Below are 24,851 nucleotides of genomic sequence, written 5' to 3' on the forward strand. Positions count from 1 at the left end.
TATATATACATAAATAATCTTTATTTGCTATAGAAAAAGGCCATTGACCCAATCGGTCTAATTGTTTCATTATAATCGTTTTTTTTTTTAACTCTGCCAACATTCTCAAATAAATTAACGATTTGTTTAATGTTTTCCAGAATTTGTTTTGAACAATGTAAAACTGAATTTTCAGAATTATTAGAACCATCTCGTAAAAATAACTGCAGTGATTCATACGATAATAGAGAAAATTTGAACATGCTTTTTAATATCGATTCAGACAAGAAATTTTACTTTCCTCTCATAGATGTCACGGGACTACCCTACAACATGTAGTGTAAGTAAAATTGAAAAAATGGAATATACAGCGTGATTTACGTAGACCGTGCATTAGAAGTAAGTAGACTTTTAGAGCATTTGCAGCTGGTCATTTGCTTTCGTTTAGGAAATCAGATGGTTTCTAACGCTTTCTATAATTTGCCTTTTTTGTAATTAGCTTTCTCTAGCTCCTATATCGCATTTCTTTAGTTTTTTAATCAATGCTTGCCACATAAATTGACGTGTTTTGGAGTGAACGTGATTTTTTTTATTCAAAAATTACTTTAATAGGTTGTTTGTATTTTTGTTACCGCGTATAGATACAAATAATTTTAGTTTTTTTCGGCTACTAGCTGATTTTCTTCTGAAGCTTTCTTGCCTCTTGTAAAATTTTCTGTAAAACTAATTATGTACGAAACCTTGCAATTCAGATGTTTAATTCTTCAGAAAAGTATTAATTCTGAATAATTGAACTTAATAATTTTAGTAAATGTCCATGTCAATGTAAATGTAAAAGTGTTGACCGTTTTCCTGAAGACATAAAGTATTTCATTCTAAAATATTAAACTGTACTTTGGGCATCGTGTCGGGCTTCTTTTTAAAATAATTTGCAACTTGGAAATCAAATTTATTTCCAGTAACTCGGCTTCTGTAGCGACGGACAACACATATACTTTTGATTGAAAAGATCCCCACAGAAAAAATCTAGGGGCCGTAAATCTGATGATCTTGGTGGCCGACCTAATTATGGGTGCATCGTTGCCTCCTCCTCAAAACTATCGTTTTGTAAAATGTACGAAATAATTTGTTAAAGTTAAGCCAGGTATTGTTTTTAAGCAACAATACAGTAAATTTGCAAATAAGTTATCGTAAATAAATGTTGTCTGACCAAAATTTCACAAGAAGCAAAAAAGTTTCCCAAAAAAATAGACTTGTAGGAGAAAAAAAATTAAAGCATTTGTACAGACGATAACAAAAATACAAACAATTATGAACGAACCATGCGTCATTTTTAATATTTCCACGCATTAAAAAAAGGTCATGTTACGTCGAAACCAGTCAATTTATGTAGTAAACTTTGATTCCAAACCTAGTGAAAATGGTTTGGAAAAACCCTGTTTATACCAGTTATTCAAAAAATATTATTAGGACAAACAAAAACCCAATTGAACTTTCGTTACTGTGTTTCTCCAAAATTCTTGACTTTTGAATCTAATTTAACTTACGCTTATTTTTCATAACAGTTAATAAGCTTATTAACAACAGAAGGAACTTCAGACCACCAAACTCTTAAATGGGAACTAAAAAATGTTTACTTATTTTAACGAAATACGCGTTTCGTGGGCATTAAAAGCGTGTATTAATCAGTCATAAATCTAACTCCAAACAAATAAATTAAGGGATATATTTGGTACTACATCAAACTGAATTGCTAATAGTGGTATTAAGGTGTTATGAGTTTAATCACTGCTAATCATATATGTTTTCCAAACATAAGTGTTATATAACAATAGTGTTATCTAAACTGCCTTATGTATCATCCAAATCACCCTGATTGTGAGGCCAATAGTATTGTTTCACAGTTCAAATACTTATCACATCGGATAAATAAAAAAAGCATCTTAGCATGGAAAATACGTTAAATTTTCTATTTTTTATCGGACAATGCCTTCTCTTATTGCCTCTATACACTCGGTCCAAAAACTTGGAACGGCTTAAATGGTATTCAATAAAGTATTTTGCTGTGCTGATAACAACATTGTTTTCATTAATGGAGGTAATTTTGGTTTTTGCTTTTCTGGTGAATCAAGAAAATAAATTTCCATCCACCTGTAAGTAAAAATAGTTAAATTTACTTTTCAAGTATTAGTTTGTTCGAAATTTCAGCTTCATTAGTATTCTATTCAACAATTTTGGCTTACAAAGTTTTATTTATAAATATTGGAAAAGAATGGCCAATTTTAATGAATTCTTGGAGAGAAGTAAATATTATAATGGAAAGTTATGCCACTGTCAGCAATTACAAAAAGAAAATTAGAACTGTATTTATTTCCATATGCTTGCTGGGTTTGGGTAAGTAATTATTTTACCTGGATGATTTTGCATTATTTAAGTGAGTACATTATTATATTTTAAGAAGGTTTTCCTTAGTCAAATACAGGGTTATTGGCAGTGAGTGATTGAAATTCACAATTAACCGCCTGGAAAAAACGAATTGAGGACGACAAGATATCAAAATTAGTCTCTAAAAACGAACTGAAGGCCTTGTACATTCAAAAGCTCGAACATTGGTAGATGGAAAGCGTTTCTGTTTTCTTACCACTGCCCAAATCCATTTCTCCAGACTACTAATTCAAATGCTCTTGTATCGGTCAAGAAACTAACCAGTAACTTAAACTAACTTTTCGCAACACCAGTGGAAACAAAATACGATTATTTGCAAAAATCAGAGCGGCATTTGAACTCGTTCAAAACGAGGATCAAAATTTTCGTTCGACAACGTTTGAACAAGTATATTTAATTTTAAGGACGAAACTTTTAACAATTCTTATTAGCGTTATTTGGGACATGCTAATTTAAATAAATTCACTAAAACTCATAAACGTAATTTTTGCACATAACGGTCTGAAGCCCAATGGATTGGGATACATTTCCGCGCAAAAGTTCTTAACGCAAACCTCCTTTATTTCTGCACCTTTGTTTGATTTAGGAATCACCCTGTATTCTATTAATCCATAAATTCTAAAGTTATGAACATAACTTTAGCGAGTGTGATATAACGTTATCATCTATAATTCGCCATTCAATTTTAGGAGAACATCTGTTTTTTATACTCTCTATAGAAACCTACATTCGAACAATACAACTATGTTCCAGTGGATTGGAAACATACCTTTCACTAATTTTCAAATTTATTTTTTCCGTAATTACCTACAATTTATATTTGGCAATATTTGCCCAGGTATGTATTTTGACCAACAGTTCGAAAACTTCGATTCAAGTCGGTCATCCTCAATCAATTACAGATAATTAACTGGCTCTGGACAGTGATATGGAGCTATGTCGATATATTCTTAATATCGCTGTTTATTTGCTTTACCTATAGACTTGAACAAATCGAAAATAAGATTGAGTTAATGGTGAGCAACAAGGTATATTCAGTACAAAGTCGGAAAATTTGTCAGGTCAATGGTACGTTTACTTTTAAGGTTGAAGATATCAGTCGCTGGAAAGAAATACGTGAGCACTTTGTAAAGCTAACCGATCTGTGCTTTCAAATAGAACACTGTATTTCTCCACTTTTATTAATTTCGTTTGCCAACAAGTTGTATACTGTTATATATCAACTTCTTGGGATATTGAGGTAAAGTTTTTTTAGTAAAGTTTTATTATATCTAGTGAAACTAAATATATCAGAATACAGTCTTCACGGCTGGTCAAAGATGCGTTCAACAAATTTTTCGTTCTTTTCGTTTACATGTGCATTGAACTGACCGTAGGCAACGAGACCTCGTTGTCTTTTGTGTCTGTCTTGGATGACTACGGTTCTTCAACGGGTACGACTGCTGCTGGAAATAGAAAATCGCGTTTGCAGAGAGCTTTTGCCTTTCTATTTGAATCCAAATTTCAGGCAGTTTAAGAGAATTTTAATTCCAACAAGGCGAACGGGTTGATGATCATTCGGTTCTCGGCTCTCTTGTGTAAAAAATTACATGATATTGTGGGTAATGGTATGAATTTGATTCGACGGAATGCTCTGGAGTGACACGGGTTTAGTGGGCAGACTGACCTATAAAGGAATAACGTTTCTAAAGCTAGAAGAAGTTCGAAAAACTGCCAAATAGCCACCAACTCTCCAGTCATACGGAGCCCGCGAATCTTCCCGATGTGATGGTTAGCTTTACCGACAAAGTGTTTTCTGAGGAAATGAACGGCCAGACAAAGAAAAATAATTTGGAGATAGTGATTCGACAACTGTCTGTCGAAGACATCGTAGCCAATCTCGAGAGTGACACAATTATTGATTATGGCATGATATTTTATAGTTCTTCAACCACATCTAGTGACGCTTTTAAAGCTGAAGGAAGAATTTTACGTTGTGTGAAGCAGCTGGATTGTCCTGCAATGCTGTTGTTGATTTCCGGTTAGAGAATTGCGTTTACACCACTGATTTTTTAAGTTTTAATGCATGTATTAACGTTACAAGTGAAATAGATTAGTCTAGCTTATTTATTATATCTTATATTGTTAACAAATATTGAGATATTTAGTACTATTAAGTTTACTTTCATTATTATTACTATTTTATATACGTCTATTTGTAAACTCTTCTGCCGATCAGATAAGAGGGCAGATGCCGTAAACCTTTCAAATAGTTCTCCCAAAAATTTCGTCGGAGAAGCACTGGAACTCTGATCAAAGGCAAGAAAAAATCTGGCAGATCCAGCAGACATCGAAAACGCCACTACAGTTATTAGAACGGAACGATATCACGGCATGATAACTGCTGCCAAATTTAAAATCGGCCTTCCAAATTCTTATTCATCCGCACCAGTGAATCTAAATGGTCTAACAACGACAAAAACACCCAAACCGTCTCGTATACCAAATATTCATTAGCAAGAAGTCGAATAGAAGGCCAATTCAGATCCCTGTGATAAGCCGCACCTACGAGCACAAAAAAAGAAAGAAATTACTGTGTACTAAAACTGAAAGAACTAGAAGAATTACTAGAACTGAAAGCAGGCGTTCCAGTTCTGCTCTACCACACTATTTTTTTAAGCCCCACCACTCTCCTCCACGATCGCTCCACAGGCACAAGATTGTTTAAATAAAGCCATAAGAGCACTTCTAGAAACGTGTAGCAATAAATACAATAAAAACCAAGTAGCAATAAGAAAGGGTAAACCTTGATTGAAGATAAATTTGTTTCAATGAGTTTAAGAAAAAAAAGTAATTGGAGAGATATATGGATCACAACTTCGGTTACCACATCGCTGTCAATAATGTTCACCGCAAATGTGAACGAATCGTCAGGAAGCACTTATAATCAGTCACTAATAATCCGTGGGTAATGAGCCATGAAAACTTTTCAACGATATTTTGACCGGCCGTAAAACCGTAAAAAATAGTCTTTATTTACATGTATTATATATTTTTAGTTTATAAAATCTTTTCGCCTTGCCGTAAATGATTTATAGCATATTCATCATTTACCGTTCATCTCATTTTTACTTGCTGCAGAATCTAATAATTTCAGCGGAAGCACGTATGGTATTGAATATTCGACTGAACTAATAAATCGCTTCTATTACGGATTTTCATTTTTCTACATTTTATTGCGATTAGGCGGAGTGATTATGTTTGGATCGCAAATATACACGAAAAATCACGATATTGCAATGAAATTGTTTGAAGCTCCAGGCAAGATTTACAACATTGAGGTACTCTCTCAACTATTTGTCTCAATTGCCGCAACTTATATTACTATTTTTTGCAGATTGATAGATTTATCACTCACATAATCATTTGCCCTCCAGCTATAACAGGTGGAAAAATGTTTCAACTAAAAAAATGTCTTATTTTGAAGGTATGTAAACAATATTTTATGACTATTTCTGTTTCAATTTGATCTGAATCGAGGTAAAATAAGTAAGCGCCTAAGTATAAGAAGCAACATTTTCAGTATCAAACCGGCTCTCGTCCAACAGTGCCACTTAGTAGCAACAAATATTACTAACCATTGATTGATTAATTCTCGAATCAAAAATTGTTCAAAAACAACCCACTGAATGAGGGTTTACACCGTTCCAAATTCACATATTTCTAGCAAAGATACACCTATAATTTAACATGGAACAAACCTATTCACAAATGCAGGGCCCTGCAAACATTCCCTGATGATTAGAGACTTTAACCTTAACAAATAGAAAACAATTAAAGATTTTGATTAGGAACTCCGATTTTATAATACAACATTTGCCACCGACATTTTTAGTGCCCGAAAACTTCACAAATGGACAAAAACGTTGATCGAACTAACAAACTTGTATGTTAATGTTTCCGAATATTTATACCTTGGGGATAGGGTGAGAAGCTTGGAAACTTGACAGTCTTTTTTAAATAAATCTAACGAGGACCGTTTTTTTTTTAAGAACAAATAACTTGGTCAGTTGATTGTCCGATGACAAGCTGTGGTATTGTTAATCAACAAACTGAAAAACACTGGAACTCCACAAATCCCCACATGTTCCGACCTGTTGACTCAGAAGACCGATTTAGAATAAATATAAGTTGTTTTTTGCGTCAAAGTCAACTGATGAATCGCTGTTTTTAAGAAAATTTAAACGCAGATAGTTATCCGGACATACTTTAGACACCGTTGAATAGGGACACATAGACCTATAARGTGACCACTAAGATCGCCGGGTCTAAGACATCCAGATTTTTCMCCCAGATAAAATTTAAAWGAAGCCATTTTAAGCCAATAACAACTTGAAACAAKAATTYATTAAGCAGTTGCAGAAATAAAATCCTTAAGCATCATGAATATCTGTTATTTTAACCCTTAAWCCTTTATTTCGTTTCAAAGTTTCTATAGTTTTTGATATACTTTCTTGTGCCAGCTGTTTCTYCTACTCTTTGTCTTTCCAGSYAGAATATTAACGTAGTTTAGTTGCTACGAWATTAGYCTTTGCTGAGTGAACTACTGTAGTTTAAASTAATAAATTTTAAATAAATCGRCTAAGGAAAAAAATWATTCATGATCTCTTATATTATTGAAAAGAGAATTTAACATTACCATTAGCCATCTATTTGGATTAAATTGTACAGAGTGTTCCMTTAAAAAAACGGTTTGTGTCCGATAAAATTGTACTTGGAAGGTTATGTATCCGTATATTTATTCTAAAAACGGTAGGTCATTCAACAATMATTGTAAAGAAACTTTTACATKAKACTYTTTACTGTATCCCTTTTAKCCAAGAAAATATAGTCATTTTGAAATTAACATTTTTTTACCCTATGAARRCGCCGAAAATGGCACCGCTTATTTTGCACCCCAAATAGAAAACAATTTTTAATCAAAACCCTGCGTTCCATTGCAATAGAATAAAAGGAACCGTTTTGCTTGAAAGGTGCTCCATGTTTTGGCGTAATAATAATTGGTACTTAGACTCTTTCGTTGATTTAATTATGAAATATGATAAGTTTTAATTTTGTTAAATTTTACTAACGTATTGTTATATTTATTTCAGATGATATCTTCCATAATAATATATGAATTGGTTATTGTTAAATTTAATAAATACTGAAGCTTATGCATAATGCGCCAGTGAACAGAAAACCAAGCTGACGAAGCATACTTTTTCTAAGATTTTCTGTTCTTCACTTTTTTCTAACATTTATACTATTATAGGTCCAAACCCAAAAATTGTTGAAAACAAGTTTCAACTGGTCTTATTGGAGTATATTTCTTCCTAAGGGGTGATGCAAATCTTAAGATTTAAATGGTGACGCTTAAATTAGATTGGTTATGATTGATTATTATACTTTTTGAATGATTGCACGAAAACGATTGGTATTCTATAAATAATCTATAGCGCACTTTCACAGTTAAATTTCAAAGGCGGTCCTCAGATAACTCATACGAGAATAATAAAGGTTGAGGTGTGTATTTTGGTGCTAAAACCCAACAGAATGAAATTTACCACAGAAACCTGGAACCATCATGTCATTTAGAGAGTTGTAGAAAATCTCATGTGAAAAATGGTTTAAAACATGAATTTTTCATTCAACATTATGTAGACGTTAGCCCACAATAGATTACTTTGACACTTGTAAATATTGCTTTGTTCGTCCCTCTTTCCCTTACAGGACATCCCTCTTTCCCTAACAGCTTGTTTTCATGTGTCATGCACTTTCTTAAATGTCTTTTATGTGTATAATAATACAGTTGTCATTCTCTAGATAACATAAAACGCTGTTTTTAAAGCTGAAGTACTTAAATTTCTGCCAACGTACATAATGAAAATATCGAACAGTGAGCAAACAAAAATATCAGTCATATATTAATATATTATGATGGTGGCATAGAGGTATATTTTATTATAGAAGTGTTGGGTGCTTTGTGCACATCGAGCACTAATACAACCGAAATTAAACAAGCATTAATTAAAAATAAACAGTAATTATTTTACCGCGCGAACCGCAAGCATTTGTTTGAGAGCGAATATTGATAAACCGCTTAATCATTTTCATCGCACAACTCCGGGGGCAAACCTTTGCCTAACTATTTAGGCAACAAGTTACATAAAATTAAATAATTTTATTTTGAAAAGATCCTGATTTGGTGAGTTTGCCACTTCAAGTCGAATATGAATTTATTTTCAGTAAAAACAAACTTATTCTCTAGCTTCAGTTTAAGGTTGCGACTCAAATAACTATTAATGCACATTAATATAAATGATGAAATGGTTTCCACTAATCCAGAAATGACAATATCGAAGTGCCTAAAGAAGTTATTACTACTAGGCCAAATTTTCGGCTTTTTTCCCGTTCAGGATATCAATAAACCTACTCAAAAATTTGCTTGTAAGTCCTTTCGAATGCTGTACTCAGTGTTTTCGATGTGTGGCTCCTTATTTCTCTGCATAATGCAGCTAAACAAAGCGGTGAAACAGAGCATTGGCATTGATCAGATAGATTACATAGCAAAGTATGTTTCGTCAGCTTATGTAGCTATCGTCTTTATTGGCTTAGCCAGACAGTGGCCCCATTTGATGGCCGAATGGACAAGAGTTGAGCAAAAAATGCATAAATATGGATTTCCCAAGAAGTTGAACAAACAAGTAACTATAATAATATCGTTTTTTATGACTGCATTTTTAGGTAAGTAACATTGTACAACTGATCTCACGTGAACAGTTATTAAATTAATAAAGTAATGTTATAGTGGAGTATGTATTACACCAAGCCAGTAGAATTGATAGAGTAATGGAGTGTCAAAGTGATAAGGACAGAGCAATACAATTTTTCTTTGGAAACTTGACTTTGTCTCATGTATTTCAATACATACCATATAATATTCCAACAAGCTTGATATTTCAAGTAAGCATTTATTTGTATGTTCCGTAACGACAATAAGATTTAAATCTTGTAGTACTGGGTTTATCAAATGGAATTTGGCTTCACTTATACAGATATATTCGTTACGGTTATAAGTATGTGCTTGGCTGAAAGAATGCGACAAGTGACCAAAAGAGTTAAATTAGCATGTGCCAAAGAGGTAAGTCTTTATCAAAGTTTGATAAATGAATTAAAATTTGCACCATGGTTAAGGAGGTGTTGTCTGGGGGTAATTAGGAAGTACAGAGAAATTAGCGAAAGCAGGCGGTTCTCACTAAAAGCGCAGATATTAGCAAGAAACTAAAAAAACAGCAAATAAAGATTTTGTCACTAAGATTAAATAGATAGTGTTTTTGTATAAATCAACAAAAATTATAGGTGAAACCAACAGGTAAATCGAAAAATGAAGGTAATTTTACGGATAGAAGTCTCTCTTACTCGAATCATTCCTGTCCAAAGTATTAAATACACATCTACCTGTATTTCAATGTAGACAATCATTACATGAGTCGAACATCCATAATTTATTAAAAAAGTGAACGTAATATCTTAACACTATTTCACTTAAAGGTTTTATTGAAAAATGTACCAATTTTATACAATGGTAGATACGCAGTTCATCTTCAGCTCTTAGGTACTTGACGAAAATAGGAAGTGCAATTTCCATAAAAAAAAACCACTTCAATTCAGTCAACATTCACTTTTATGTAGAATTTATTTGTTTTTTAGTAATCAATGCGTCCATATTGTATGTTCGACAATAGAAAATAGAATTGTAGCATTTTTCTTCAAGTAAACTTGTAAAAAAATTATGTAATTTAGAATCACCCAGTATCTCTTTAATTTCATGATAAAAAGAGTCCCTAATCTATTTACGTTATTACGTATATACATACCGAGTGATTACCAATAAGTGTCCGATTTTTTACATGACGAATCATCAGGTATTTTTAAGACAAAAAGGCCATATGGGAATGGATCCTTGAATGGAAGGCCTTGCTGATCACGCTGCATAATGTTGAAAGACTTTTGTGTTTTTTTAAATAACTTTTGAAATAAAATCGACATTTCGATTGGTATTTGGAACTTTTGTAACATGCGAAACTTAATATTATTTCGAAAGTTTAGTATTAGATTTGATCTTACATGTAGACGCCTCGGCATACATGTTTTTTTCTCTGTTGAAAGGTCTTTATTTTTCAACAACAAACACAATTCCGCCATAAATCAAATCAATTTAATAGATTTGATCTTACATGTAGACGCCCCGGCATATATGTTTTTTTCTCTGTTGAAAGGTCTTTATTTTTCAACAACAAAATCAATTCCTCCATAAAGTTTGGGTTAAAATTGTCAAAAGTGGCAGCAAACAAGAGTTTTCGAAATATTTTTCCTTCAATTTCCGTTATATTGTGACTATGATTACCAACAACGCCAATAGGGTTTGGGAATCTTCAATTATTACAGACAACAGTGTGCTGCTGTGTATATAAAGGCAAGGATTTATGGCTGAACAACCCACAGATCAATCTGAGGAATATAGAAAAAATTACTTCAAACCTTATTTTAAAAGTCATACTGCAGATTAATTTAAGGTGTTCAGATAAAATCGAGAATATGCATTTACTGTTGTAGATTGCCGACGAACAAATTTGGAAAGAGATCCGTAAAGACTACACCAGGCTGCAAAGTTTAATTGAATTAGTTAACGACAAAATATCGAACATAATTTTGATTTCTTTTCTTCCAAACATTTTCACCATACTGACTCAAGTCTACAGCACACTAAAGCCGAAGCACAACAATACAGAAGCGGTGTATTTTTATTTTTCACTGATATTCTTGGTGTCTAGAACGGTGACTGTGTGCATATGTGGAGCGAAAGTGAATGAGGAGAGCAGAAGACCTTTAAATATTTTGAATTCTGTACCGCACACTATTTATAATGATGAGGTATAATACAATTACGACGATTTACATAATTTGCATTGTGAATTTTGCAGATTGAGATATTTATTAGTCAGATATCCAACTTTGAAATTGCTATGAATGGAAAACACTTTTTTAACATAAAGAAGAATGTCATTTTAGAGGTAAGGTGATTAAATGGAAAAATATTTTTACAGTGCGGTTTCTTCAATCAATTGAATGATTGAATCAATGCAGTTCATAAAAATGTTACTAAATATTGACTAAGTATTTTTATTGACTGGGCGAATTTTAGCAATAGTTAGAGCAAACTTATTTTACAACCTAGTTGTTTAATCGTTCGATAACGTGTGTGGTCTTCATACAAGGTGGATCAAAATATGAGTTACTCCTCTAAAACGGTAATTTGGAGGTATTTGGCGTAGATATGAACAGATGTTTTAAATCGTTTTACATTAGTACTGCAAAAGTGCGCTTATTGGAAGAAGCTATGTAGAAAGAAAAACTTCCTCAATTTCAGTTTTAATTTTTGTCTATTGATATTTTTTATGTTAGTTCTAAGGTGTCTGAAGAAATTTTAAAAAGCTGATCCAACGATTGAGACGTAGCCCTTTTTCAATGATAATTTGGTACGGAGAAACTTTTAAGTTATTTTTTATGGCTTGTTGTTGACTCTATCAAGCTCAAAACAATGTTAATCCTTGCTTATGAGTGCGGTTTGCAATCGGCAGATCAGTTCCGGCAGCTTGCCGTTTCTTCGACACACAAACACAAAAACAAAAAATGTATACGCACGTATATATATTATGTTGTAGACTGATTTATTTCAATAAGGAAGATAAACATTCCAGGAAATCCGGGGTTACCTATTTTTACTTAATTTAGATCATTTTATGTTACTAGTTCAAGACAGTGCAGGTTTCCCAAATACATAAAAAACTCATTTTTAATCTTTTGTTGATGCTTCTGTTTCACACCTTTATACTCATATCAATTTCCAAGTTTCCTCTATCAAATATTTCCTATTTTTGTAATTAATTAGTTTTTTTTTCAGTTAGCAGGAGCTATAGTAACTTATGAACTGGTGTTAATTCAGTTCAATCAAGAAAGCTTAAACTCTTGGTCAAGATCTACCAGATGTGAATAATATACAGTTTTACACTGCAACTACTTGATTATTGTGTTACAATGAAAGAGTATATTTCACAAATTGAATAAAAATATCATGATTCAGTGTGAACAATACCAATCAAAATTTATCGTTTTCTCATCTAATAGATGTACGGTTATCAAAAGAGTCAAGGAGTGCCTAGTTAGGAACAGATTGAAAAGCTATAACGTTTACAAATGATTTTCCCCAATTTTGGTATATTAATGTTTCAATGTCCTACAATTATTCTTCTCTTCTGTTAGTGGCCATGAGATGCTTATACACGGAAGCATCTTACTTTAAAAATATATTCAATATAATATTTTGTTTTGTAAAATTGTATTCGTTTCCATTGAATAAAGCCTTAATGCATTTCATTAATWGTTTAACTGCTAAATTGTATTTTGTAYTTTAGGTTCCCTTAGTTACATATTTYGTTGTATGTGTATAGTTACAGTGTAGTGCTATGATYTATAAACGACTATTGTAATAAAGTTTAAATAGTTGATCAGACTTTCTCTTAATTGGAAACATCTTTATTTGCATCTGCAGCCTTATATTTGCTYCWWTTCTCTAATATCCTTAATTTAATCTATCTATCTATTATTTAATCTGTAATATCATTAATTTGTTTTCATCATTTTTCGACATCATGGTRGGTAACAAAATGCCGCATTTTATACGTGGTAAAGTTAAAAAAAATGTTGTCGCTTCCTGCAGTCATTAATTCTTTGAATATTGTGTTATTTCAGTCTGTCTAGTTCTTAGTCATAACGCTTGCTTAATTGATCCAAAGTAAATGTGATAATATTATAATATAATCAACTGAGTACAATCTCGAAATCTAAAAAAAATTACTTCTGTCAGCTTTTTTTTTCGTTTTCGTCTCGCGATCGTTCTGATAAAAATATAGAGAACAATAGGGTTTAACTATAGTCGGTCGGTAACAAAAAATTATAGGTTGTCTCTGACTATTACAGAATAATTAAGGAACAAAAATTCCCTGGCTTTGTGTTTTTAAATACATAAACATATCAAACGGAAGACTGACAGACATTGATGAAAAATTTGTATTATTTTACTAAAAACATATAAATTTTCCAAAAGGGCAGAAATTAGATACTAGGACACATTAATAATCTCCACCATGTTTATAAGTAAGGTAAGAATGCATAGAATATTTTCACATCATTGGCCTGACTGTAATTGAAATTTAACAAAATCATTTTCTATTGTAAAGTTTATAGATTCAACAATTTTAAAAGAGCATCTATGCGCATTCATGTATAGATTTAACAAACCAAAGAAACATTTCCGATATAAATGCCACTCAAATTCATTCCAAAAATGTATGGCATGGCCTCTGATAATTTTGGAAGTGTTTTGGATTTTTCCTTTGAGTGGCATTATGGAAAAGTCACATCAGTTTTTGAAAGTAGAGACGGTCTCATGGAAGATGGTCTATGCGATATTATGTGCCATTCTGCAATGTATCTATTTGCCGATATTTTCTTCAATTATAATCCAAGATATTTCAGACAGATCAATGCAAATACGTAAGTGTAGTTTGCTTTATTTATTAAGTCTAATTATTATTTGTAAATACTTTATAAATAAATGGTGTCTAATCTAATATACAGAGTGATTCAAAAATACTCTCACAAACTTTGTTAGTTGATTGCTCGCCTTGTTTTAATATGAACAGTTTTAATAAATCTGGATTGTGAACTGCTTTCTTACAAAATTGAGGGTGCTGAAGTTTTATTTACAATTTTTATAATTTATTAATATATTCAAAATCGCTTGAAACATTTTTACGAATATTATCAACGACCCATCTAGCCATCGAGCGACCATGCTTCCCTTGAATGAAACACTGTTTGGGAACATCAGTGGCGCGAGTACCAATGTAACATTCAATATTTAAAAAATTGATACGTAAATTAATTAAGAGAAAAATAATGTTACCTTTCCATTGCTTGTGCAAGTCCAAAAAAAGAGCTTTTTTAATTTCATTCGTACAACGCATGATTTTTCAGATGTTTTTAAATTGTATTACTGGACGTTAGCAGAATAACCAGAACTCCAAATAGAAGAAGTTGGTCTAAATGTTTCAGTAGGAAATCCGATAATGTCTACTGACGGAATTGCTAATATCAATACCAACCAAACCACTATTTGCAGAATTTTGTACGACTGTGAACTGCATGTGCGCCACGTTCAAAGAGTGCAAGCTTTTCTCAAGAGACTTTCCTCCGTGCATTAATTTTTGTCCCTGTTTCTTACCAAAATTAGCTAAAATTTCTTTAATTTCAAATTGTGCACTTTTTGCGGGAGATGCAAAATTTTCATAGAATATTGTTACAAATGTACGCAACGCTAAAGGGTTTTTTTGGTGCCAACGCCTTTCTGGTGTCAAAGTATAATATTAATCTTTATAAATAAATATCGCACCTAAATTGTTGTATTCAATAGAAACATGGCCACTCCATAACTATTAATATCTGATAAATTTTATTGAAATACCTCAAGCGTCTCCGAAATATTTAAGACTTTTAATAAAACTTTAGCACCCTGTATTTTCGCTCCGATACCCCTTTTTAAACGTTTTATCTTAAAACAGAGCCAGCAATCACCTCCTGGATTTTATCAAAGTGCTTTAGAATCGCCCTGTATGTATATACTGTATTGCACATTAATTGTTTCTAAATTACTGTTCGAACTATTTTCATTTAGGTTCATTTTATGTTGAAATAGTAGCCATTTTACAAACATTCAACTTTATGCATCTCACCCACTCTTGGAAACAGATAGTTTATGAATGGGAAGTTCTGGAAAAATCAATGATGCATTATAAAGGGCCCTACGTAAACCTGGAGAAGACCATGAAAATTATTATGGGTGTTTTGCTTCTCTTTCTGATAGGTAATATAAAACTTATGGATTTAAATAATTTTTCCACAACAGTTAAGAACTGTGAATCTTTTAAGGAACAACGAGAAACTTAGGATCAGGGTTCATTTTTTCCATCTGCGTTCCGAAGCTGGCAATTTCATTAAGTTAACAGAAATTAATTTTTCAAACTACAAATCTGAACTCATAGTTGGAACAAGCGGTTGAATCTATCGGATTCTTAAGTCTGTGGTGCCTTTTTTTGCACTTCACCCTTCTGTGATTTTCTTTCAATCATGAGTTTCACCTCCTCAACTTTTCTCTTCTTGTGCTTGGCAAATATTCTCACTCTTTCCTACTGCGTAATAGTACTGTTATATTTGACATCTAAGCTTCTGAATCTTGTAATATGTGTTTTGCTCATCGTCTAATTCTTCGTTTCACACTAGACTAATGTTAATTCTTAACACGTAATATGCCCAATTTTCAAGTCCGTATTTGAAAGCCACCTTTTTCTAAATGTACTTATTCTGTACTCTACGTACATCCGTATTTATATGGGACTCTCGTTATTTACATTAGAGATATAAGGAACACACATTGCAGCGATGGCACTAATAGTGCCGCCGTTTTATTGACATCTGCACAGGCGCATAAGAGTTTTCGTAAGGCGTGCCACTAACAAGGTTTGTGATTTCGGTTATTTGCGCACTCTTTGCGATGGTCTTATTTTGATTATTATTTTATGATGGTAGATTCCTTCGGTAGATTCAGGAACACCGTTTGATTCTTACAATCAATCTATAGTGTGTAGGGCACATAAGCTTTAAAGCACATTTACCCTCTTGTTGATAGAGTAATGCCTTCAAGTAATAGTAAAGTGGGATTTTGCAAAAGTAGCAAATAATTTGTTTACGTTTAAATTGTGAATTGTGAAAGTTATGCATGTTGAAAATACCACATCACTTGCAGCAACATTTTTCTATCCAAAGAATGTGTTAAAAAAGTTGGATTTTGACGTTAATACTGCGAGGAATAATGCTGTAATGATAAAGCATTATAATATAATGGAAAAATTATGCCTATTTTCTGTTAACTGTTAAAGATAATATTTACTGTTTAAGAGATAGGTTATTATACTATTTGAGATTGCAGAGGAATGGGGCTTCTTTTTGTGTATATCGGAGTCAATATAGCTATGAATCCGTTGCAACAGTCGGAAGCAAAATATAGATAATATAATTGGAGTTATAAATAATGTGCATTAAAATAAAGCTTTTTAAATCTGAAGCATTCATTGAAACATTGTTGATGAGTTTGTAACTGCGACCATTGCCAAATCTAATAATACCTAGACACATTCATATTGTCGAACTTCAAATCGTCAAGTTTAGTTGCAGATATAGTTCTTTTAAACTGATCTTGAATTGGTAGTGGACTTATAGACATTATTCCCTCAGGTGGAATATTATTCATATAAATTCTAGCAACACACTTTTCTTATTTTAGTCTTAAACGTATTTACATTTTTAGGGGAATGTGTAGTATTGACAAAATTGTACGAACTGTATACACCTTATGGTCAGCAATCTTTTCCAGCAACTATTACCAGTACAGTTTATTACGTAAGTTTAGAGCCTGTTAAGCTATTAGAATGTAACCGACATTAAAAAGAAAAGAAATAATTGTTTTATATAAAAATATTAAGCTACAAATATAAGCTATAAAAACGCGATTTCATAAAATATCACCTTTTTAAATGATTTGCCTCGTTTACTGTTATTGTTGATTATTCGGGATAAGAAAACCTTTAATTTTAGCTGCGCCATATGCTGTGTAGGTTACGTTGCAGTCGTCCTGACAAACAATTGCTTTGATAATAAAGTTTTCGTCTACTGAATAAAACACAATGACAATAAACCATAAAAATGTATCATTTAAAAAAAGTTGTATTTTGGAGTTTAAAAATCCTTTAGTTTAGACCAATAGTATAACCGATCCGTAGTTTCAAAGACAAATATTTTGCAACTGAAATATTAACTTAGTGCTAGTCCTTTCTCTTGCCAAATTTCAAAATTCTGCATCTTACGACAACGGCGAAATTTTGAATTTATCAACAGTACAAAAATGCGAGTTTTCATTGTTACAGCCGAATACGTAAAAGACTGTTCGATTTTCGGTTAAATTTATATAAAAGAAAGTTATTAAAATTTACTTAATAATTTAAATATTAAACAAAATATATGGTGTTCTATTAGAAAAAAGTTGTTTTCTGCCGTGCAACTCTTCTGACGCACTCTATAACCGTATAACTGTAAACATTCTTAAATTATGCGCGTTTAGTACTTTTACAAAAAGCCGATAATAATTTTGAAGCATATTACCGGTGAAGCGCAACCTTACTTTACTCTATCGTTGGAACACCCTGTATATCTTATTTAAAAAATAAAAGGTTTATTCATCATGTTTACGCAAATTAGTCATTTCAGATTGGTCTCGCACAACGAGAATTTATTTGGGTGTTCAAAGATATTTTGATAATAATTGTTAGCATTTGCTTTACGTTCCGACTCCGACAATTGAAAGAACGAGTGTTTTTTATAATCCAAATGCGAGTAAGTATCTTCATTTAGTAGTACTTTGAACTAAAAAGCATGCTTTATAATTTCAGATAAATAATGTTGAGGTTTGGCGTGCTACACGTGAAGACTACGCCAAGCTCTTAAGTCTATGCGAAACAATTAACAACAAGTTTTGTTGGCTGATAGTAATATCCTATTTTCAGAATATCCAATATCTGCTGTTGGGCATATTTTCCGCGGTAGTGCATCATGACAATTGCCCTACAAGTAAACAGTTTACAAAGGAAATCCAGCTTTACGGGATATCCTCAATGATAATCCGGTTAATCCTAGTAAGTTTTATTGGGGGCTCCATAAACAGTGAGAACGAAAACCTTATAGACCTGTTAACTTCCGTTCCTTCAAACATGTATAATAAAGAGGTGACCAGTTAAGTTGGTTTGAATAGTACGATGTGACGATAAATTCAATATTTAGGTTGAGCGATTTCTAAATCATGTGGCTTCTAGGGAAATGATTTTAACAGGAGGTAACTACTTTAAGATCACTCGCAGCCTTATATTGCAGGTAAGAATTCATTAAAGGTAATAATTATGCTTTTAGCATGTTGTGTTTTTTTTTTGTAAAAAAATATACTTTTCTTTTCAGCTAAGACAGATTTTACTAACGAAATATTTTTTTCAAGTATCACCACCATTTACATACACTGTTACGTTATCTGCAATTATTTTAGATAGCCAATGCCCTGGTGACCTATGAATTGGTGAGTATCCAATTTGTCCAAAATTTCAAGCACATTGAGTAGTATGTACCTGCTTCTCTGTGGATGCAGCCGACTTACAATTTATGAGCAAATGGTTTAATAAATAAGAGAACAAATACATTGATTGCTTCAAAGTTGTGACTCTAGACAGATAAAGTCTACAGCTCTTTGGAGATCAGCTTCTGCACTTTTGACTTTTTGTAGAAAAAAACATATTTCTAGATCATATGTGATGAATAAACTCGTGAAAAAATGTACTCGTTACTGTTACATATTTAACATTGGTGTAGTTCTTCTATCTGAAGAAAGAAGAAACAAATTTTGTTGGCGTGGACTAGATGTCTTTAAAATATACTGTTTTTCCTTAGAAACTAAGAAAGCCAAAACGCTTTTGATGTCGGTGGAAATAAATTAATTCTGAGTTCGAGTACTTCTTCACGTAGTAGAAACATTAAAGGCTTCTGCCACTTCTGCTAAACGTTGCAAATCAATTTCAGTACATAATGTGTTGATAAAGTGGTTATCTTAAAAACACTCAATTGCTAAATGCCAGAATGCCACCCTTCATAAAAAAAATCGTTTTTTTCTGATTGAACTACGGAAAACAAGTATGGACTGAATTTTCGTTTGCATAATATTCTATGGATGTTGCGCATGTTATGTAAAGGTTTCCTCCTTTAACTGAATAACTGTTTCATTATTGAATTATTTTGCTACCTTATTATTTTAAGTTTTATTTGCTGTTTATAATGTTAGTCGTTAATTGAAATATTTTGAATCTAATTTCGTTTAGTTAAAGAAATTATTCAATTTAAAAAATAGATTCGTTTACAATAGTTTTATTACTATACTAGTGTTATAGCGAATTTAATTCAGCATTTGCTTCCAACATAACAACTAGGCCTGGGTACCTCAGAGAATTTTTAGGAGTTGGCGCAGTGCTACGCCGGTGCCAACACACCGGCGCAGTAACTCAGTTCTGATGATGGAAAAATGGTAATGACTTTTTTTACTTGTTTTTTAAATAATGTAAATTTCGTCACCTCCATATCCCTGAAGACTGCAGAGTTTGTTAAAAAATTGTGGTTTTATAGTTTTGACTGATTTTTTCCCTTTTCTTTGCTACTCAAAATCGCTATATTTTGTAGAGTTTCACTTAAAACTACTGACGATCTCGAGGTCTTTTACGCAAAAAATTACAAGATAACTTTATAGATTTCAAAAAATTTTCCGAAAACTACCAGCGTCGAATTCGGGTCAGAAACGAAAATAAATTTCTGCCGTTTTTTCCCCGAAAACCATCCAACCAGGGTTTTCTCCAAAACCGATCACAAAACTAAAAGTTCCTAATCGAATAAATTAATTTTGCTGGAAAATTCGCCTCATTCATCGGTTTCCAGAGAACTTTAGAAAACCCATTTCAGCTTCGAATTTGCAGCAAAACCAAAATAATTTTATTCAGTTTTTTACCGAAAGTAATTAAGATTATCTTGAAAAATCGACCATACAGCAAAAGTTAACAAAAAATTATTTAGAAAATTCGCTGCCCTTATCGCTCTCAAGATTTTTAAAGTTCCTTTAAATTTTCAGGATGTTCCAGTTTTAACAAAGTTCCCATTAAGCAATTCTTTGTACGAAAAAATCGCATTATTTTTTAGTTTTACTTAAAATACTGACAATTTTCAGGTATTTTCTGTGAAAAATTATTAAAATAAATGTTATTGGAACACTCGCCTCCTTAACCGCTTTGCGAAGATGATTCGAAAACTTTTTGCAGCTTCGAATTATGGACAAAACCCTAATCATTATTTCTAGGATTTTCCAAAAATATTTCCACGAACTGAAAGCAAGAGTTCATAATCGTTTATTTGGAAAGCTTTTGGAAACTGGCGTTTCTTCACTTTTAGGTCAATATTTTTAAACAAGACTGTCTCTAAACAGAAAAACCGCATTTTCCTTAACGTTTTACTGTAAACTGCTGGCAAACTGAATCTTCTATGCAAAAAATTTAAGAGATCAACTTTACAAGAAAACTCGTCGACTTTCTGTGGACTTAGTTCTGTTGCTGGGAAAATCTAGATTACTTTTTTTTAGTTCTTTAAACAAAGTAGTAAAACGTCACTTAGAAAAAATGTTGATGACTTTTTTGCTAGATCTGAAAATTCCAGTCTTGGGTCTCGTAAAGCTTTAATAAATCACTTATAACTCGTGAACCGATGAGTTATAACTCGTTAACTCAGTGCGGCATCCACACAGTGCTACCCAGGCCTAATAATAACGTTTTAAAAAAATTTTACAGTTGAGAAATAAATTTTTGTAACATTTATTTCTTAATTTTACGAAAGTAGATAAAATCTCGTATAATGTTTGTATTGTAAATATATATTGGGACACTCAAGGTATTGTCAAACTCTGTTAGCTACTTGTTTCACAAAAACATGTCGTTATGAGTGTTTACTAAAAATAAATCTTTGCAACGCTTGTATCTTAAATAAAAATAACGAAGAAGAAAACGAAATATTTTGTAAAGCATATATTATATTCAACTCTTACAATTAAAAGTATAAATATCTGTCCATCAACAAAAATTTTTCGCCGGCGATTTTTTTTTGCTGAAACTGCTTAATTTAAAATGTGACAAAAAAATCGTCCGGACTCAAACGACAAGTTAATAGTTTGGTCCATCCTGTATATCAAGAAAAGAAGGAGAAAACGTTTCGTTTCGTCGCGTCTATAGTGTATGTATTCTTTGGTTAAAGTTGCGCACGTTGAAAAGCGCCATCTAGTATTGCTAAGAGCTAACTAATCAAACTTTTCTTAATAACATAACCTATGTAAAAAATTTAAAAATATTTTTTGGTTTTGCACGAACTATGACTACAATAAAGTCTCCATTATCGTTTGCTATATTAGGAAAATGTGGCTCTTCTAAAGCTCGAGTCGGAAAGATCACATTACCACATGGACCGGTTGATACACCTGTGTTTATGCCAGTTGGCACTCAAGTAGGGAATCTCATGTGCTTGAAAACGCAGTTTTTTTACCATTTTAATCTTATCTACACGTAGGGTACACTAAAAGGGATGCTACCCGAGCAACTTAAAGCTATGGGAGTTCAAATTCTGTTAGCCAACACATATCACTTAGGGACCAGACCGGTAAGCACCCGTAACGGAGTTGCGTCATAATCTACCATAATTGCATTTTAAGGGTGTAGATATTTTGCTTAAAGCCGGTGGACTGCATAAGTTTATGAACTGGGATGGAAACCTTCTCACTGATTCAGGGGGGTTTCAAATGGTCTCCCTTTTGAAATTGGCAGAGATAACAGAACAAGGGGTTAAATTCGAATCCCTAAATGAGCAAAAAGATCAAGTGATGTTATCACCTGAACATTCCATTGAAATCCAAAATGCCATTGGGGCAGACATTATTATGCAGTTAGACGATGTAGTGAAAACAACAGTACCCGACAAAGAAAGAATAGAAGAGTCAGTTCACAGGTAAATCAGCATTAATCGCTTATGTCATAGTCTTTGCTTCGAAACTTTTTGCTTAGAACTACACGATGGTTAGATAGGTGTATTAAAGTACATCAAAATCCCTCTACACAAAATATATTTCCCATAGTACAAGGAACACTCTACCAGGATTTGCGCAAGATAAGCATTGCGGATCACATTAAAAGGGATGTGAATGGATTCGCAATAGGAGGGCTAAGGTAGGATTTGCTGAGAATTACGGAGCTCTAACAAAACTTTAACTATTTTTTCAGTGGTGGTGAAAGCAAGGATGACTTTTGGAAAATTGTCCACTTATGTACTGACCTATTGCCTAAAAACAAGCCCATTTACTTAATGGGGGTCGGATTTGCTACAGACCTTGTTGTGTGTTCCGCCTTGGGTGTCGATATGTTCGATTGCGTTTTTCCAACAAGGACTGCTGTAAGTGCATTTTGTCAGAAGCGATTTTGCTTACATTAAAAATAATTCGGTTTAGCGGTTTGGCTGTGCTCTCACAATGGTTGGCCAAATCAATTTGAAGAAGAAACAGTATGCCACGGATCTGCAGCCAATCGATAAAGATTGTGATTGCAGTACTTGTAAAAATTACACAAGAGCATACTTGCATGGTATTGTGACTGACCTGCCTGTGGCTTGCCATTTGATTACCGTCCATAATGTAGTTTTTCAATTGAGGTAAGGTCAAGATTAAATCATTTAAAGCGAACTTTATTGGAACCTATAGTGCGTCTTCTGTATGGTGATATTAATTTACAATTTTATCCTAATTATCTTTGGCGCCCACCAAACATAATTTTTGCAAATTAAATACCAAAAATTGTTTTTTCCAAAACAGTTCATTGAGAAAAAAATTGGACACCGAGTCGTTTCTAAACAGTTTGCGGCGAACAAGGAAAATCCCGCTGACAGGCAAGATGAAAATTTCTGTTTTGCGAAGACTGTCTGAGGAAACAATTCTTCGATAATTTCCTAGTCTATCAGGCACTCGTGTTTGAAATGAATGAAAAAAATCTTAGACTATCCTCTACTCAGAACTTTTCTTACTACCTATCATTTATTGCGGAAATGCCGCTTTAAACCACATTTTACTCATTGAAATTCGCACGTTTTCCCACACTGTGTATCACACCGATGTCACTGCGATGCAGTTAATAGCAAAAAATATTTTATTTGATGTTTTCCATCATTTGTTTGGTTTCTGTTAGTTTCGGTGGTTTTTGGATGATTCCAAATCTATATTTTGTTTGTAGTTGATTTTTTATTACACACATTTTGAATATGTTTGTGTTAGTGTCGTTTGACTTCGACAAGTTTTAAAGTATCGATTGTTGGCCGAAACGAAAATTACCTCTTTTTGTCCTGATGAAAAATAGTAAATTGGAATAAGTAATAGAAAACTGCATTTCCACAAGAAACACCGCTAAGAAAAGTTGGTAATGATTATCCATAAGGTAGGCATAGTGTTAACTTCGAATGTGAGGGACTGGTAACTAGAAAATTACATAGTATTTCATTTTATCTATACAGGGATAATCAGATCAGAAATACGTACCGTACATTTAAAGGTAAATAGACACTTCAGTTTCGAAATGCAGGGAGTCAAATTTATCTTTAACAAAATCCAAAATTATAAATCTCTACAAAACGCTTTGATAAATTTTAATGAAACGTTGTGAGTGGTTAAGGATGACGGAGCTGCTTGTTTTATATAATTTTTTACATTTTTACCGGTGCCGTACATACCCCTATATTCTTGGAAATGTTTGAAAAAATCGTACACCAGTTTTTTTTAATAATAAAAATACATTTTAAGTGACATTCTGAAGAAAAAAAACTCATATGTCTGTCTTACGACCAACCATTTTCCGGTAAAAACACATTTTGATGATGTAATTTTACATTCTGAACCAATAAGAGAAATAATATGAATCAATGGAAAGGCAAAGAACTAAACAGTTCAGTTAAAGAATCACCTACATTTATAACCGACTTAATATGTATTTATAATAGTTGCTGAAAACTTCTGAGCCCTATTTAGCGCAAGGGCGGATCCAGGGGGGGTCATGGGGGTCATCACGCAAATCTAAAACTGCCAACATTTCCTTATCGATGGTTCACTTTCTAAAAAGGCCATTTATTTATGTCCAGAATGATGTACAAATGAGTGTTCTTGCTCATTTTGCCTCCGAGAAATGAGCAGAAATGGGAAGGAAAACATGTAATTTTGCATAATCTTGCACCTAAGTGTCTGATAGTCAAATTTGGCTTTCTGGGTCAAAACTACTCGAACTTGAATTCTGTGGCTCAAATGGTTCTTGAGAAACTTCGAATAAAGGCCATTTAGTTGTCTCTGGAATGATGTAAAAACGAGAGTTCTTGCTCATTTGGCTTCCGAGAAACAGGCAAAACGGGACGGAAAACATGAAATTTTGCAATAATCTTGCGCCACCCTTGCACAAAACGACGATCATTTTTTCTAATTTTATAGACAACAGAAGACTATTTTTTCTACATAACCCCCCCTTGACTTTAAAGCTGGATCCGCCCCTGATTTGTAGTATTTAGATATAAGTATTTTGCGGCTT

The 24,851-nt window shown here is 32.8% G+C and overlaps 2 protein-coding genes across 2 annotated transcripts in view; both read left to right on the forward strand.

Annotated features, from left to right (window-relative positions):
* The first annotated feature begins 2,294 nt into the window (after positions 1-2,294).
* On the forward strand, positions 2,295-18,860 carry LOC109539949. The gene is made up of 17 exons (XM_048664717.1): positions 2,295-2,373; positions 3,283-3,452; positions 3,510-3,664; positions 5,561-5,744; positions 5,801-5,890; positions 8,742-9,189; positions 9,254-9,408; positions 9,461-9,586; positions 11,062-11,379; positions 11,430-11,519; positions 12,410-12,494; positions 15,242-15,430; positions 16,907-17,022; positions 17,887-18,012; positions 18,069-18,401; positions 18,457-18,546; positions 18,713-18,860. The coding sequence occupies exons 1-17, from the start codon at positions 2,295-2,297 to the stop codon at positions 18,782-18,784; spliced, it is 2,826 nt and encodes a 941-aa protein (XP_048520674.1). The 3' UTR covers positions 18,785-18,860.
* Positions 18,861-21,541: 2,681 nt separating this feature from the next.
* LOC109539966 (queuine tRNA-ribosyltransferase catalytic subunit) overlaps positions 21,542-24,851 on the forward strand; it is a 4,582-nt gene continuing 1,272 nt past the window's right edge. The window contains exons 1-6 of the mRNA XM_048664818.1: positions 21,542-21,747; positions 21,811-21,900; positions 21,953-22,245; positions 22,302-22,463; positions 22,518-22,686; positions 22,742-22,941. Of these exons, the coding sequence (XP_048520775.1) occupies positions 21,616-21,747; positions 21,811-21,900; positions 21,953-22,245; positions 22,302-22,463; positions 22,518-22,686; positions 22,742-22,941 (1,046 nt within the window). The 5' untranslated portion in view covers positions 21,542-21,615. The remainder of the gene's footprint in view (positions 21,748-21,810; positions 21,901-21,952; positions 22,246-22,301; positions 22,464-22,517; positions 22,687-22,741; positions 22,942-24,851) is intronic.

This window comes from Dendroctonus ponderosae, unplaced genomic scaffold (assembly GCF_020466585.1).
Source record: "Dendroctonus ponderosae isolate FM_Combo_2020 unplaced genomic scaffold, Dpon_F_20191213v2 Dpon_F_20191213_3, whole genome shotgun sequence".
Lineage (NCBI taxonomy): Eukaryota > Metazoa > Arthropoda > Insecta > Coleoptera > Curculionidae > Dendroctonus > Dendroctonus ponderosae.

What these genes read in the sequence shown, in the direction of transcription:
- LOC109539949 (XM_048664717.1), top strand. Translation starts at nt 2,295, where the DNA reads ATGGAAAGTTATGCCACTGTCAGCAATTACAAAAAGAAAATTAGAACT. An exon ending in TTTTATGACTGCATTTTTAG is followed by an intron (nt 9,190 to 9,253) that starts GTAAGTAACATT and finishes GTAATGTTATAG; the next exon opens with TGGAGTATGTATTACACCAA. An exon ending in AATTAGCATGTGCCAAAGAG is followed by an intron (nt 9,587 to 11,061) that starts GTAAGTCTTTAT and finishes TTACTGTTGTAG; the next exon opens with ATTGCCGACGAACAAATTTG.